This window comes from Aotus nancymaae, unplaced genomic scaffold, assembly GCF_030222135.1.
Source record: "Aotus nancymaae isolate 86718 unplaced genomic scaffold, 86718_ANA_hifiasm-v0.15.2.pri h1tg000002l, whole genome shotgun sequence".
Lineage (NCBI taxonomy): Eukaryota > Metazoa > Chordata > Mammalia > Primates > Aotidae > Aotus > Aotus nancymaae.
The window spans coordinates 21,837,748-21,853,137 of record NW_026988413.1 but is presented as its reverse complement, the minus strand read 5'-3'; the positions used below and the strand labels follow the sequence as shown (position 1 = coordinate 21,853,137).

The 15,390-nt window shown below is 35.0% G+C and overlaps 1 protein-coding gene across 7 annotated transcripts in view; it reads right to left on the bottom strand.

Annotated features, from left to right (window-relative positions):
- The window catches only part of CNOT4 (CCR4-NOT transcription complex subunit 4), a 144,094-nt gene that overhangs the window by 44,880 nt on the left and 83,824 nt on the right, over nt 1–15,390 (bottom strand). For 4 of the 7 annotated variants that reach the window (XM_012465727.3, XM_012465731.3, XM_012465733.3 and 1 more), the window contains 4 exons: nt 9,198–9,284; nt 8,369–8,470; nt 7,506–7,631; nt 4,524–4,657 (listed from right to left, as the gene is read on the bottom strand). In XM_012465727.3, coding sequence (XP_012321150.1) covers nt 4,524–4,657; nt 7,506–7,631; nt 8,369–8,470; nt 9,198–9,284 — 449 coding nt within the window. The remainder of the gene's footprint in view (nt 1–4,523; nt 4,658–7,505; nt 7,632–8,368; nt 8,471–9,197; nt 9,285–15,390) is intronic. The other 3 variants (XM_012465728.3, XM_012465732.3, XM_012465734.3) reach the window with 1 other exon arrangement.

Sequence of the window (15,390 nt, the reverse complement as noted above, 5' to 3'; positions counted from 1 at the left end):
TTCTGTTTTTCCTAGAAAGTTTAAGTCTTAACTTACTTTGACAAAAAAGAAACCTATCTCTTGGGTAGGACCTTTGAAAGAGTTACACTGCTCATCACGTTAACTTGGCAAGTCTTTCCTGTGAGAAGAAATCTTATCTACAAATTCATCCCTACTACCTACCGCCGCTGTATGCCTACCCTGGGTGATGGTAATGTGGAAGTAGAGACCAAAGCAGACCTTCACTATGACTGACAGTCAGCCAAAGGCTTACTCTCTGTAACTTGGGCCATTAATTTTCACTTAATAAATTTGTGTAACTGCATTAAAACAGAAAACCACCCCTACCTCAGCACACACAAAAAAAGTTTCTATATCATGTACTTAAGCAAAGCATGTACACCTATGTCAAAATTCATTCTGGCCAAGCACAGTGGCTCATACCTGTAATCTCAGCACTCTGAGAGGCCAAGGGGAGTGAATCGCTTGAGCCCAGGAGTTCGAGACCAGCCTGGGCAACATGGCGAAATCCCATTTCTACAAAAAAATAGAAAAATTAACTGGGTGTGGTGGTGTGCACCTGTAGTCCCACTTACTCAGGAGGCTGAGGTGGGAGGATCATTAGAGCCTGGGAGATCAAAACTGCAGTGAGATATGATCACAGCACTGCACTTCATTCAGCCTGAGTGACAGCAAGAATCTATCTCAAAAAAAATTTTTTTTATTCTGGTCCCAGCTGAGGTTCAGTAGCACTGGCTTTGGGCAAAATTATTATTTGTTTACTTGTTTTATATTTCCTCTTTTCCTCCCGTAATCCTCCTTTACAACTTGTGGTTCCTAGACATTCTCCTGCTATCAACACAGTTATGAATGTGCTCTATGGACTACCTGACTATACTTTATAATAAAGGCCAAGTAAATAAAATATTAGTAAATCTATTAATAACTGATCACAAAAATAAGTAAATGATGTAGTTTGAATGTATGTCCCCAACAAATCCCATGTTACATTGTAATCTCCAATGTTGGAGATGGGGCCTGATGGGAGGTTTGGGATCATGGGGGTGGATCCCACATGAATGGCTTGGGCTATCCCCTTGGTGATGAGTGAGCTCTTGCTCTGAGTTCACAGGATATCTGGTCATTTAAAAGTGTGTGGTACCTTCCCCCACAACCCCTCCCTCTTGCTTTCCACTGTATGATGTGCCTGCCTCTCGCTTTGCCCAGAAGCCAAGTGATGTTGGCGCCATGCTTGTATAGCCTGCAGAACTGTGAGCCAACTGAATCTCTTCTCTTTATAAATTATCCAGTCTCAAGTATTTCTTTATAGCAATGCAAGAACGGATTAAACACAGTAAAAGCTAACTACTTGTCTACTTGTTATAAACGCCAAAGGGACTTTTGGTAAATTCCAATATTCATTTCCAATCTAAAGAAAAAAAGGCTCAATAAATTAGGAATAACAAGGTATTTTATATTGTGATTAAAAATATTTATCTCAAGTAAATGATCAAAATCGTCCTTAAAGAGTAAATAAAACACTAGAGATATCCCCATAAAAGTAAAGTATGCGGTAAGAACACCTGTTAGTGCTACTAGTCTAACACTATTTTTTCATTTTTTAGCCTAAGGATTTTTCAAATAGAGGTAGGGAGATCCAATACAATAAAACAGGAAAAAGAAAATCTTTCCTGAAAGGCACAAGAGAGATATGCTATGTTAATGGTTGGGAGGACTCAATGTTTTGGTTTTGGTTTTGTTGCAGAAACAGGGATCTTGCTTTGTTGCCCAGGCTGCTCTTGAACTCCTGGCCTGAGGTGATCCTCTGTCTTGGCCTCACATGTGCCACCACACCTGGTTTCAGTGTCATAAAACATAAATTCTTCCAAAACTGATTTATAAATTCAATGTATCTTGAAACACAAATAATTGATCAACTGATTGGGGAAGTTCAGATCTCTGTAACTCATATAAAACTTATAAACACACAAATAAAACATGGTCAACATATAAACTCACAGTGCCTAAAAAGTTCACTCTGTTAATCAAATACAAGTTAAAATGAGATGGCTTTTTTAAAAAATCAAATTGGAAAGTATGCAGAAGGAAAAACAATACTCAAGTCAAGGAAATAGGTACTCTCATACTCTGACTCAGCAGTTCTACTTGGAGGAACAATCAAAGCTATAGTCATTTATGTATTATAATCATATAACATTTATATGTAAAGATGTTCATCACAGTGTTATAAATAATATCACCAAAGTCAACATAACATACAATAGCAGAAGACTGGCTTAATAAATTTTAAATATGAACATATAATGAAATACTACATAGTCATCAAAATTATGTTTTAGTGACATGGGGAAATTATTCATAATAATGTGTATTATGTTTTCAAATGTAACAAACCAAGGTACTTAGTGTAAAATGGTATATATGCATTCACAAGAAGAAAAAAGACTAAGAAAATACACAATGCAAGAAATCAGTGTATAAGAAAATAAACTAAAACTTTAAAATTGTGTGTTTTACAATAATTTGTATTTATTCATTCATTCATCTTCCAACCTCCTTAGGGTTGCAGGTGGCAGGGCCTATCCTAGCAAATCAGAGGGCAAGGCAGGAGCCGACATTGGCAAGGTCCCCTCACACACACAAACACTCACGCTCACTCACAATCTGGACAATCTGGACATGTCAATTCACTTAATGTGCACAGCTCTGGGATGTGGGAGGAAACCCAGAGAAAACCCATGCAGGTATGGGGGGAACATGCAAAGTCCACAGAAGCAGTGGCCCCAGCTGGGAATTAATTTTTTTATCATCAACATTATAACAAAACAACATTGAATGAAATGATGTTATTGAAGGGCATGCTGTACACAAATCACTTTCAGTGAAAAGCTATCGGTACTGAGATCATATGCAATATTTATTTTATTCTGTATGCTTTCATAAATTTTTCACATTTCTTTCGATAAAAACATATTAGCTTTATATTCAAAAATAACAAATGTTATCTCAAAGAGATCATCTCAATTTTAAATTTCTGCTCTGAAGTCACTAGGGGCTATAAACACAGAATATGACTTAAATTAGAATGACAACATTTTTAATACAAACAATGATGTGCATAAATGTGAAAAACTACTGTTTACTACAATAACTTCATTCTTATACCACCACTACAGAGGTGGCAACCAATAAGGTAAGTAATAGCATATGGTTTGTCATAAAATAACTATACAGGGCTAGAAAAGGGTGGGTACAAATGATTAAAAGAGAAGATCAAAGTTTGTCAGACGAAACCAGAAAGATCTGTTTTGACTTAGTTTATATTCTTAGCTTTGATATAAACAAATTTTACATAGTTTACTATACAGTAACTTTATGTTTTGCTTTGTGGTCTATTTTATATTTATTTATATTTACATACATATGTGCATAAATGTATGTGTATAATTAGTATTTAATAATCTAAATAATTTTTACTATCCAAATGAATAAACACAGACTTCAAAATTTAAACACAATATATGTGTTTTTGAAGAAACTGACTCAGATAATAATCTATGTAGTTATTATTAGGTACATTTAAAAATAGTTCTTACATTATTTTAGCACCAAATAGACACTGGGCTATAATGTTTAACACCTAAACATTAAAACATCATTCAAACAAACTTAACTTCGGAATTTAAAAAAAGACCATCAACATACCCAAATTAATTACAACTATTTACTTTTAAAATTCATTTGATAAAAGTTAAACTTACCTAATAAAAAAGAACAATCTAATCAAATTTAAAGAAAGTCCAGGATAGAATAAAATTCCCAAATTATTATATTTATTAAGTATATGCTTTTCTGACAGGCCATAACAAAATATAATCTAAGTTATGAAAATCACCATATCAGAATGAGACTCTCTGCTGAAGACCATAAATTTACTTAAGCACTGACACAATATAGTTTACCCAAAACTATGCTGGGGTGGATGATAGGAGATGCCTGGTCTCCTAAGATGAATAAGATTCTGAATATGGGATACTCCCTTCATTTACGGGATATAAAAGACTTAAGTGATTCCTGGAACTAGATATCCTTGAATATTTGTGTCGCCAACACACAAGGCTTCCTTCAGATAACTCCTGCTTTCCCTTTTATAGTATTTATATATAGTAATTATATCCCTGATATAATTAGGGGGAACCTCAATTAGGTAATCAGAGCCTTTTAATACCTAAAATCCCTTAATTTTTTCTTTAATAAGGAAAGCATTCCCTGGGCTCAGAGTAGTCTGCAAATCACGGCAAAAGGTGAACTCATCAAAAAGCTAGTCTGAAGTGTTACCAGGGAACAGTAGGCAGCAAACATTCAAACCCAGAAATTGTGACTCAACATTTCCCATATAACTAATCCATTCTGCATAAATGACAGACCTTGTCAACAAGGCTTTTGCCTGAAAAGATCTAAAATGAAAAGAGATCAACTGATAAGAAGGTAAGATGTCTGACTATATTAATATCAATACTTACGTATCATACCTCTGCAGTGGTGTCACTTTGTTCTTATTTTTATCAACTGAACCCGTAGATAGCTGAAGAAAATTGGGATTTAATTTATATAATTCTTGAAGTAGCTTCTGTTCATATTCTTGGTGTTTACCCGCCTAATGAAAGAAGAAATTAAAACTGCAGTGCGATTCACAAAATGGCTGGAATAAAATACTGAATAATCTTCTGAATTATTAAACATATTCTAAATAAAACAAGATATTTTTAAATAAAATATTAAATAAATAAAATTTAAAGAAATTTTTAAATAAAACAAATAAGAGAAGTCTGTGAGGTTACCACAAAACTTCTAGATCAATGAAAGTCATTCCAATAAAATTAATGATATATACTCCATAAATTAAGGCATTTCATCAACCCACTTATTGTACAGAAAAGCATATTAAGGGGAGAACATTTTCGCTAGCTCAGAAAGTGTAAGGTCCACTTTAAACCTACTTCCAAGTCTTTCATGTAAGAATTAAGTCTTGTAACAGGTCATTACTGAGTTTTCTGAAAATCAGCAAAAATTCATCAAATGACCTCCTTTTTAATTTGGAGATTAACAGTTGAAGTAATACACAGATGAACAGTTTTTATATTCTTCATTATCTTGACACTAAGTAAAACTTCCATTAATTAGTTTTTACTTTCTCTTTTCTTTCTCTGTGGTTATCAAAAGTAAAATAAAAATTGATGTATTTTAAACTCTAGACCCAGGGTCAGCAATTTACAGCCAGTTGCCTGTTTTTGTAAATAAAGTTTTACTGGAACACCATCATGCTACTCATTTACATACTGTATTTGGCTGCCATTCTGCTACAAAGGCAGAATGCGGTAGTGTAGCAGAGGCTGAGTGAAGTAGTTGTGACAGAAGACTACATACATAGCTCAGAAACCCTAAAATATTTACTAACTGGCCCTTTACAGAAAAAGTTTGCCAATCTCTGCTCTGTACACAAGAGAAGGCTGTGCTTACTCTAGCTGGGTAGGTGTACATCAAAAGGCAATGTCACAAACATTATAGGAAAAATTGGTCAAAGATTGCCTGTGAAAGCTAACAAGACACAAAAATAAATGATAATGAAATTACTTTGACTAACGTTTTACTATTTGCACGTATATCATGACTGGAAGAATATTTTTACTTACCTTCAGGGATGTTAATTTTTTTAAATTATGGTCTAAATAGATGTTATACAACAAAGCCAAAACAGAACAAACCAAAACAATAACAAGGGCAATTGCATTTAATTGAGCATAATTGTATCATATATACTGCACAATGCATCGTTCCCTGTTCTGAGAGGCCACTTGCTTGTTTCAATTGGACCTATAAATATTTCCTATGGCGCTAAATTTTGAGTTACGCGGTAACGAGGAAAGATTTTCTGATTTTTGCCATAAAATTTATTCAAATTTCTTTTCTACATTGAGAAAGTGTTTAAACAACAACAAAAATAATCCCCTTTTAAAGTAATTTTAAACTCAGGTAAAGAGCAAGATAAATTCAGGACAACATCATGAAATGAGTTTTAAGTTATTTTTTAAAAAATACATTTAGCTATGAAATTTACATTTTTAAAACATGAGAAGTCTCAAAAATTATTTCTGGAATCAATACTTCAGGAGATATGGCTTTCACTAATATGTGTGGAAAGCCACGAAGAGGTCAACTTGATATTAAAATGACTCTACAGGGGCAGTTCATAAAGACAGGTTAAATTCCATTACAAACAAGTTCCAAAGGACTACTCATACATTTTACATTTTATTTTATTGTTTAATACTACTTTAAATGAGATCAACTGGGTGGGACTTGGAAATTGTGATACACAGAAACTGTTAGAAAATATGAATAAAGTATATCCTCTATTAATTACAATTTAGTTTGAAATGGTTCCACCTTAGATTTCATTCAAGAGGGTTTCATCCAAAAAAACAAAAAATAAATAAAATAAAAAAGCATTTATTAAGAAATCAGTAAGTCATCTGTCCTTATTAAATATCAGATAGACCTTATTTTAACATTGTTTTTGAATCATAAAGACCATACTGTCAAGAAACTCCAATGTATTAATTATAATGGGATTTAATCTGTACTAGCTCCAAGTCAAAAAAAGGTAATACTCCATTTAACAATCTTTTCTTAACGGAGCCCCTACCAGACTTTCTCTAGTTTGACCTGGAGAATGAAAGGTAGCAATGAATGCCCCCCACCTTCTAAATGAGAAGTATTCCTGAAAAGTCCACAGCAACAATCTGAAGTCCTCATCTACAATAGGGAAGTGCAGCATTGTGCTTTGGTATAATCCTCATTTAATATGTCGTATGGTCAACATTTTTACTTGTTAAGGCATGTTTATACTACAAATTGAAAGGAGACAGGAGAAGAGGAAATGTAAAAAAGAACATAGGATATTAAGCCATCAATTCACCCTTTATAGGATACTGACTCAGTGGACACTTTCAGGGGGAGAATAATTTTATAAAAATAATATTAGTTTATCAGTATCTTTTGACAGAATATTATTTTCTAGCAAGCTCTGTAGAGTATAGATTGGTTTAACAAATAATTACAATATCCCATTTAGCTTTCATTTTGTGGACATTCCCCTTAAAATAGCATTTCCCAAAGTGTTTTTCTGGTCAACTAAGTTCTGGTTGTAAATTACCTTCAAGGATACGTATTAGCATATTAAGGACTCTGAGGAAGTCTTAAAGCAAAGAAACCTGTTCATCTTCATTAATCTAGCATTTCAAACTTAACTGACTACAGACCTACTGTTATTGTAACAATATCCTGCAAAACTGACCTTCCATTAAACACTGTTTGGAAAATGCTACTTTAAAGTAAAACCAGTTTTTATAAAATCAAATCCTTAGTTTTTGTTTTTGCAATTTTAACTAATAAAAAAAATACTCCCTTTTCTGCAAAGGTGATAATTCATATGACTTTACTACCTGCATTTCCTCTTTCGTGAAGCTGGCCGCCTCATCCCCCAATTCATGAAGATACATGCAGTCGGGTTTTGGACACTGCATATTCTTTAAGAAGTAACTGCAGTATTTTGTTGTACCTAGAGAGGCCTGCGGGAGGAAGAGGGGTAAAGGAAAAGAAGACTCAACATGAACTGACAACACAATGAGAATCTCCATGTTTAGTGTTTTCACATCACCTAAAATGAGGCACAAACATGACAAAACAAAAAGTATGGCTGCAAATACTAGAGAACTAAACTATTATTAGCAGGATTTATATAGATGAGGCTTATTTGGAAAACCAAAAAAAAAAAAAAAAAATCTGTCTACGGTATCCAAAACTTGAACACACAAATCTTCCCTAGATATCAGGAGAGGAGATAGATTAAAAAAATCTGTTCCATGTTATGAGTGGTTAGACACATAAGAAGGCAAATTCCTTTTTCTAATTATGCCATCCTTCTTTCATTAACAGTAAAGCTTTGTTTAGTGGTACTCTTCACTCAAACCTGAATCAATGTCCATATTTTAAGGACAAAAAATCAGAACGTCTACATATTTCTGGTGAAAATAATGGTTCTATTTTCACAAAATAAGATTTATGTAAAAATGTGATATTTTTAAAGATTATCCCCTAATAATGAATGTGTTTATTCCTATCTGGTAAAACAGGACCCTACAGAAATCAGCAGTAAACAAAGTAGCTATAATAAATGGTATGGAACCCTAAAGCAGACTCTTCAAATTAACTGTCAAATTTAATATATAAATGCTCGGTTCTCCTTTACTTACTATATTTTATCTCTTCTCCCTTAAAAAAAAAAGAATCAAGAGGACTATATTACCTTAAGTGTTCTGCCATCTACTACCACATTGTTGACACACTGTATGGCTCTGAGAGCATCTTCTGACCGGATATAGGTTACATAAGCACTGGCACTTGGACCCTAAAGTGAAAAGATCCCATTCCACTGTTATCAGCCTCAAATTAAACAATACTAAAAAAATTCTATTGCAACCTAGGGAATTCTAAAGACCTTGACTACTACTATTGCTAATGACAATAATTAGTCGTAATAGCAATTTTAATTAAGTACTAAACTAGCTCATTTCAAAGTAATCATACTCAATGAATTTTATCTGATTTTAAGAACACTGTAATATATGCGAATAAAATATTACTTTGGCTTGGCATTTATTTTTTTAAAAAGTCATTTGACAGGCTCGTCAAGGTTATAAAAAATTAAAATTTAGATTTAAAAACAAGATTTAAAGACTGTGTCAAATTATGTTCTCTCAAAAATAAATGCAATCTGGAGAACTATCTGATAACACCAGCATAACAAAGACACTATTAAGTTTTCAATATCTGAATCAAATATTACAGATTAGAAATCATTATCTAATCCTCATCTAATTATCATATTGCCTGTTAACAGACTCACCTTCCCCTCCCCTTCACTCCATCACTAAATGTTTGTTTTACTATTTCCCTCCTACTACATCAATTGTAAGCACCAAAAAAATCCCCCACCCCACCAACAGAGGTCACTACACTGCTTAAGTCCTTGTCCCTCAAGCTTTCTAATCACAGAGAGCAAAGTTTCCTTTGGAACAGCCCAGGTCAAGCCCAGACCATAGAGAGGAAAGGCAAAATTCCCTAAAATTAGTTACCTGTGAGCCTGCATATGATGTGCTATTATTGATGACAACTTTATGTATTTTACCAAACTTCCCAAAATATTCTGGTCGTTTTAAAACCTATAAAAGAAGAAGAAATAAGGTATAAACTGCCCCCATTTTCAACAACTTTATCCTTATAATGGAGACATTCATCACCCCTCTTCAGCAAAAGGAAAATAGTAATTTTTAATGTTTTCTAATAAATGTGACTACCTCCAAAATGCAGTATGTGTAACTAACCTACAGGAAATCAAAAGAGTCCAAAAGCTATTCTTTTCTTGACCCACTGAATAGAAACTGAGACTCACTAAGTTTGGTATTATCTACTATGTTCTAATAACTGCTCCAATAATCTATGGGATCTTACCTGTATAGTATTCTTAAACATGAAACAGATCAACGATCTTACTACATTCCCATTAAGAGATGATCCTTATAAAAAAGCAATTCTTCGGGCCGGGCACAGTGTCTCACGCCTGTAATACCAGCACTTTGGGAGGCCGAGGCGGGTGGATCACGAGGTCAAGAGATCGAGACCATCCTGGTCAACATGGTGAAACCCCATCTCTACTAAAAGTACAAAAAATTAGCTGGGCATGGTGGCACGTGCCTGTAATCCCAGCTACTCAGGAGGCTGAGGCAGGAGAATTGCCTGAACCCAGGAGGTGGAGGTTGCGGTGAGCCGAGATCGTGCCATTGCACTCCAGCCTGGGTAACAAGAGCGAAACTCCGTCTCAAAAAAAAAAAAAAAGCAATTCTTCAAAAACAATGGCCAAAATTATATATTAAAGGTAGAGATAAAATTGAAAGAACAAAGACAGTCTACTCATAAATCTACTGTATATAAAATTTGATATATATTAAAACATTATTTATAAATTACAAATTTCAAATAACAGAGTGACCACTCAACCCTCTATGCTTTATGATTTATCATTGTGCATATTGTTTCTTATGTCAATCAATTTTACCATTTCTCATCTGTCTCATGAGGTTTTTTTCCTACTTTTCCTGGTACGTAACATTTGGGAAACAAATTTATACATTTCTTTATTACCTGGTTACTTCTTAGTGATTATTTCCCCTACGTACCTCATCTCCTTTACTTTGTGAACACTATATGCATTCTTTCAGCTTCTCTTACAAACTTAACCTTGGCTAATTTGACCTGCAAGTAGCTTGATAAAAACACATCTCCCATAATTTGCAACTACCTCAAAATTCTGTTTTCCTAGAATGTGTCTTTAGACCTACTGCTCCTATAATCTCTCCAAATAGCAAGCTCTCTCCAAATGAAAGCTTTCTGCATGTACCTATTCAAGTGTGTATAAAGTATTTCTTTCCATTCATATTTAATAATATTCTTATATACTTATAATTTAGCTATTATGTTCTGCATTTGATAGGATCAAAGCTTCATGAATAAATCTATGGCTGGTATATCATTAATTCTTAGTCTTCCACCTAATTAATAGAAAGTAATTAATCTTACCATATTTTATTTTAGGTGCTTGTAAGTATAAGGTTGTTATGTTTGCTGCAGCCAATTCTAATGGATTAGAAGGTGAGGTGATTGCACTGGGTTTCAATCTTTTTTCCACCCAAATCTCCTGAGGGATATGATAGTAATAGTAGCTAACACAATGACCCTTAGGTTATTCGTAGCAAAGTCTCAGGTTGATAAAGAGAGAAGAGCAGAAGAGCAGAGCTTGAAAAAGCTTTCTGGCTAGTGGCATTTGGAACTGCATTCAATATTCCAGCTGGATGCATACCAACACAGCAACCAGCCTCATAGCTAAGATATCTGCTCCGAAGGGTTCAGGTTGGTCACAGGTTGTCCTGCATCAGCATCATAGGTTTATGGCAGTAGTTCTCAAAGAGGGAAGCACTCAAGAGGGCAGTCTGGAAATTTGTGAAAGCTTTTATTGGGGGAGACTGTTAAAGTGAATGGGAGAGACTACTGGTGTTCAGTGGATAGGGACCAGAGATGTCTTACAAGGCTCAGGCTAGCCCCATACAACAAAGAATTGTCCTGCTCAATTTCTGAATGTCCTAAAAGACATGCATGAAGCTGTTTACAATTGAGCCAGAAACAAATTCCACATTATATATAATTACAAAGTGTTTTCCGAGTTGTAACATACATTGAGTTTATAGGAAAACAAATAACATGTAATCAGGGGACGATTACACATGCTTTGTTTAAAATTTTACTAAGAACTATCTGAGAAAAATCACATTATTGATGTTTCATGGTACCTGAGCAGCCAATGCATACACCCATAACAATCTGCATTTGCAGTTGTCATAGTCCATGATTTTCCAAATAGATACAAGTAGCTTACTTCGTTATTACATAGGATAAAATAGTACTTTAAGAGCCTCAATATGTAAAGAAATCCTTTGACAATCTCGTTAAAATTCAGATTCAGATCCAGTAGATCTGAGGCAGGATCAAAGAGTTTGCCTAATAAGTTCTCTGGTGAGGCCAGGCGCAGTGACTCACGACTGTAATCCCAGCACTTTGGGAGGCTGAGGTGGGTGGATCACAAGGTCAGGAGTTCTGTCAGGAGTTTGGCCAGCCTGGCCAATATAGTGAAACCCTGTCTCTATTAAAAATACAAAAATTAGTCGGGCATGGTGACAGGTGCCTGTAATCCCAGCTACTTGGGAGGCTGACGCAGGAGAATCACTTGAACCCGGGAGGCAGAGGTTACAGTGAGCCGTGATCATGCCACTGCCCTCCAGTCTGGGCAACAGAGGGAGACTCCATCTCAAAATAAATAAATAAATTAATTAAATAAATAAAAAGATTTCTTCCTGATTGCATTTTTGCTATACATTGAAAAAAAAAAAAAGTTCTCCGGTGATATTAATGTTACTGGCCCAGAGGCCACACCTTGAATAGCAAGGTTCTAGAGTAGAAATGTCCAATCATTTATATGTACAAATAGTATTTTTATAATTACTTTCCTTTTATTCCTCCTTTATATATACTTTTTCAAATTATGTGTGTAGACAAATTATACTATCAAGAAGTCATTTCATGAAAGTCAAAGGGTGTTACATTAGTTTTTAAAAAGTAGACACTGAGTCTGAAAAGGCTGAAGGCCAATGGTTTATGGAAATGGTTTCTAGCCAACATTTGGGTGTAACACCTTTGTAACAATATGAAATTGGTATGTAATTATGACGACATGTTCACACTGCAGCCAGAATGGTACTGTCAAAGCACAAATCTAGCTATGTCACTGTTCTTAAGAACATTCAAAACCTTTCCACTGCCGTTAGGATAAAGTGCAAACTCCTTAGCATGGTTAGAAAGCCCTTCATGATTCATTACCACTTACCTTACCAACCTTATCTCTCACCACTGCATTCTAATCTTCCAGCCAAACAAATCACTTGCAGATTGAGGTCTTTCTCGTCCAGAAGCATTTGTATAGTTCCTGTGCCAGAAGCACTTTACCCCAAAGACAGCAGAGGGGTATATAGCTCCCTCCCAAGGTTGAATGCTATCCCTTGTGCCTTCACAGCACACAAAACTCATATTGTTACTTTTGTAAAAAGGAAGGTACTACCTATTATCTACTACTACTTGATTATCAGTATATGCTCAGTGTCTTAATGCCTGCCATATTGTAGGTACTCAATAAACACTTAATGAAAACCTAAACTGTCTTAGCATTAAACAAAAATAATTATATGGATTTGTAATACTGGTGGCCCTCAAAGTATTAGCAAATGGCAAGTAGTTGATAAGAAATACGATGCCCAGGCAAGGGAAAAACAACGAATTTAAACTTTCCATATTAACTTGAATACTCTAGATTCTGCCTAAACAAATAGCAAAATAGTATTCTAGTGAACAAAGAAAGGGTATGGAAAGTAGACAAAGCATCCTGTACATTGGCATATTATCTATACACTCAATGTCATATATGTACTTCACAGTGGGCCAGTTTCCCTACTAACATAAAAAATAAAAGGCCATGTGATGGAATTATAAATGCCCAAGGGCATAACTAGTGACCAAAATGTCTATACTCCTTGGGAAAACAGTCAAGTATTCATAGACACTACAGAGAAAAAAACAAAAACTTGATAATCGGATGGATGAATGAGTGAATAAATGAATGGATAAACAAAAAGGCAATCATCAACAAAGAATACACTATAATAGGAACTGTAGAATCATAGGCAAATCACTCAAATTCCTTTTGCCTGAGTTTCTTATTTGTAAAATGAAACGTTGTGTCTTTAAAGTCATATAGTTCATCAAACAGGCTGCTCTTCTGGGTTACCACATATACCCAGGACTCTCTTCTTTATGCACTACCTAGATAACACCTATTAATTCTTCAAGCTGACCCTAATTATCCTTTCTCAGAGAAGCTTTCTGTCAATCTCCACACTAGCTAAATATTCTAATATATGCTCCCACAAAGCTGTGTACTTTCCTTTTATAAATACTCAGCACACAAGTAATCACTTATCTGTCTTTTACGAGTCTGTAAGCTTGTGTCTGGCTTGCCACCTACTTCCCCCAACCCCATTCTACCCCCCAGCCCCCCACAAGGCACCCCCCACCCCATCAAAGTACCTAGCAAATGGTAGGTATTCAAGAATTAATTTGCAGAATGAATGAAATAGGTCCTCACAAATCTAAAATTTTAGGACTTAGAAGGTGATCATCATTACTTCTAATCTAATCGTTGGCTCTAATTACCTTGTCTTGTAAGATCATTTGTTTTACTATTGACCAACAAATGAATACATTTGACAATCATCTTGGTTTGAAGTTTTCTAGTATGCAAAAATTATTTTCAAAATAAGCTTTAATTGTTCCTAAACTCTCCTATTCTGTTAATCAGAATTAGGTCAAATATCAAATTGTTCATCATCCAAAGACAAATACATTACAAGGATCCTTCTTTGACTTAAAAGTGACGCTAACAATTTGAAACTTCTTCTGAGTTTCCTAGTAAAGCCAACTTTTAAGTTTTCCAAATACTAAAAGGATTAAAAAGATAAATTAAAAGAATTTTAAAAGATATTATTTAGAAGTGGTACTATTTAATAAAAAGCAAAACACTTGTCTCTGGTCTTCCTGGACTTTCAAGAGAAATAAAGGAGAGCAACTATTTGTTTTATTTAAGAAAATCCAATGTCCTCTCACCAAAAAAGAATTATTTCAAATATATAAAACTGGTAGAGCATATTTTTAAGTATATTTACAGACTCATGATAAAGTACTCTCTCTCAGGGGTCACCACTTAGATACATTTCCTTCAGTATAATAGTTCAGATTAATCTTACTAGAGTTACTTGAAATGGAAATAAGAAATCTCTTTAAGTAAATCAAAAACTCTTATAGGGCCAAGCATGGTGGCTCACACCTGTACTCCCAGCACTTTGGGAGGCCGAGGCAGGTGGATCACTTGAGGTCAGGAGTTTGAGACCAGCCTGGTCAACATGGTGAAACCCCATCTCTACTGACAAAAAAAAAAAATAGCTGAGCATGATGGCACATGCCTGTAATCCCAGTTCCTTGGATGGTGGAGGCAAGAGAATCTCTTGAACTCACGGGGTGAAGGCTGCAGTAAGTTGAGATCGTGACACTGCACCCTTGCCTGGGCAACAGAGACTCTGTCTCAAAAAAAAAACAAAAACAAAAACAAAAAAAACCTCTTATAAATCACATACCCAAAAAGAAGAGGTAGAAAACTTATAATCCAAATATCATATTCAGTCAATGCCTTAATTTCATCCAAATTCTGGATGCTATTTCACATGCCTTCCAGTATTACAGCTGTTCAGATCCAAGATGCATTAATAAAAACAGGAACATCCATATTCAAGAGCTCTCAAATCAAGATAAAAGCTTCATTCATTTACTGGAATTGCAGTTTCAGAAAGGCAAAAGTAGATTCTCGGCGGGGGGCAGTGGCTCATGCCTGTAACCCCAGCACTTTGGGAGGCCAAGGCAGTCAGATTGCTTGAACTCAGGAGTTCAAGACCAGCCTGGGCAACATGACAAAACCCCATCTCTACAAAAAATACAAAAATTAGCCAGATGTGATGGCACATACCTGTAGACCCAGCTACTTGTGGGGCTGAGGCACAAGAATCACTTAAGCCCAGGAGGTTGAGGCTGCAGTGAGCCATGATCATACCACTGCAC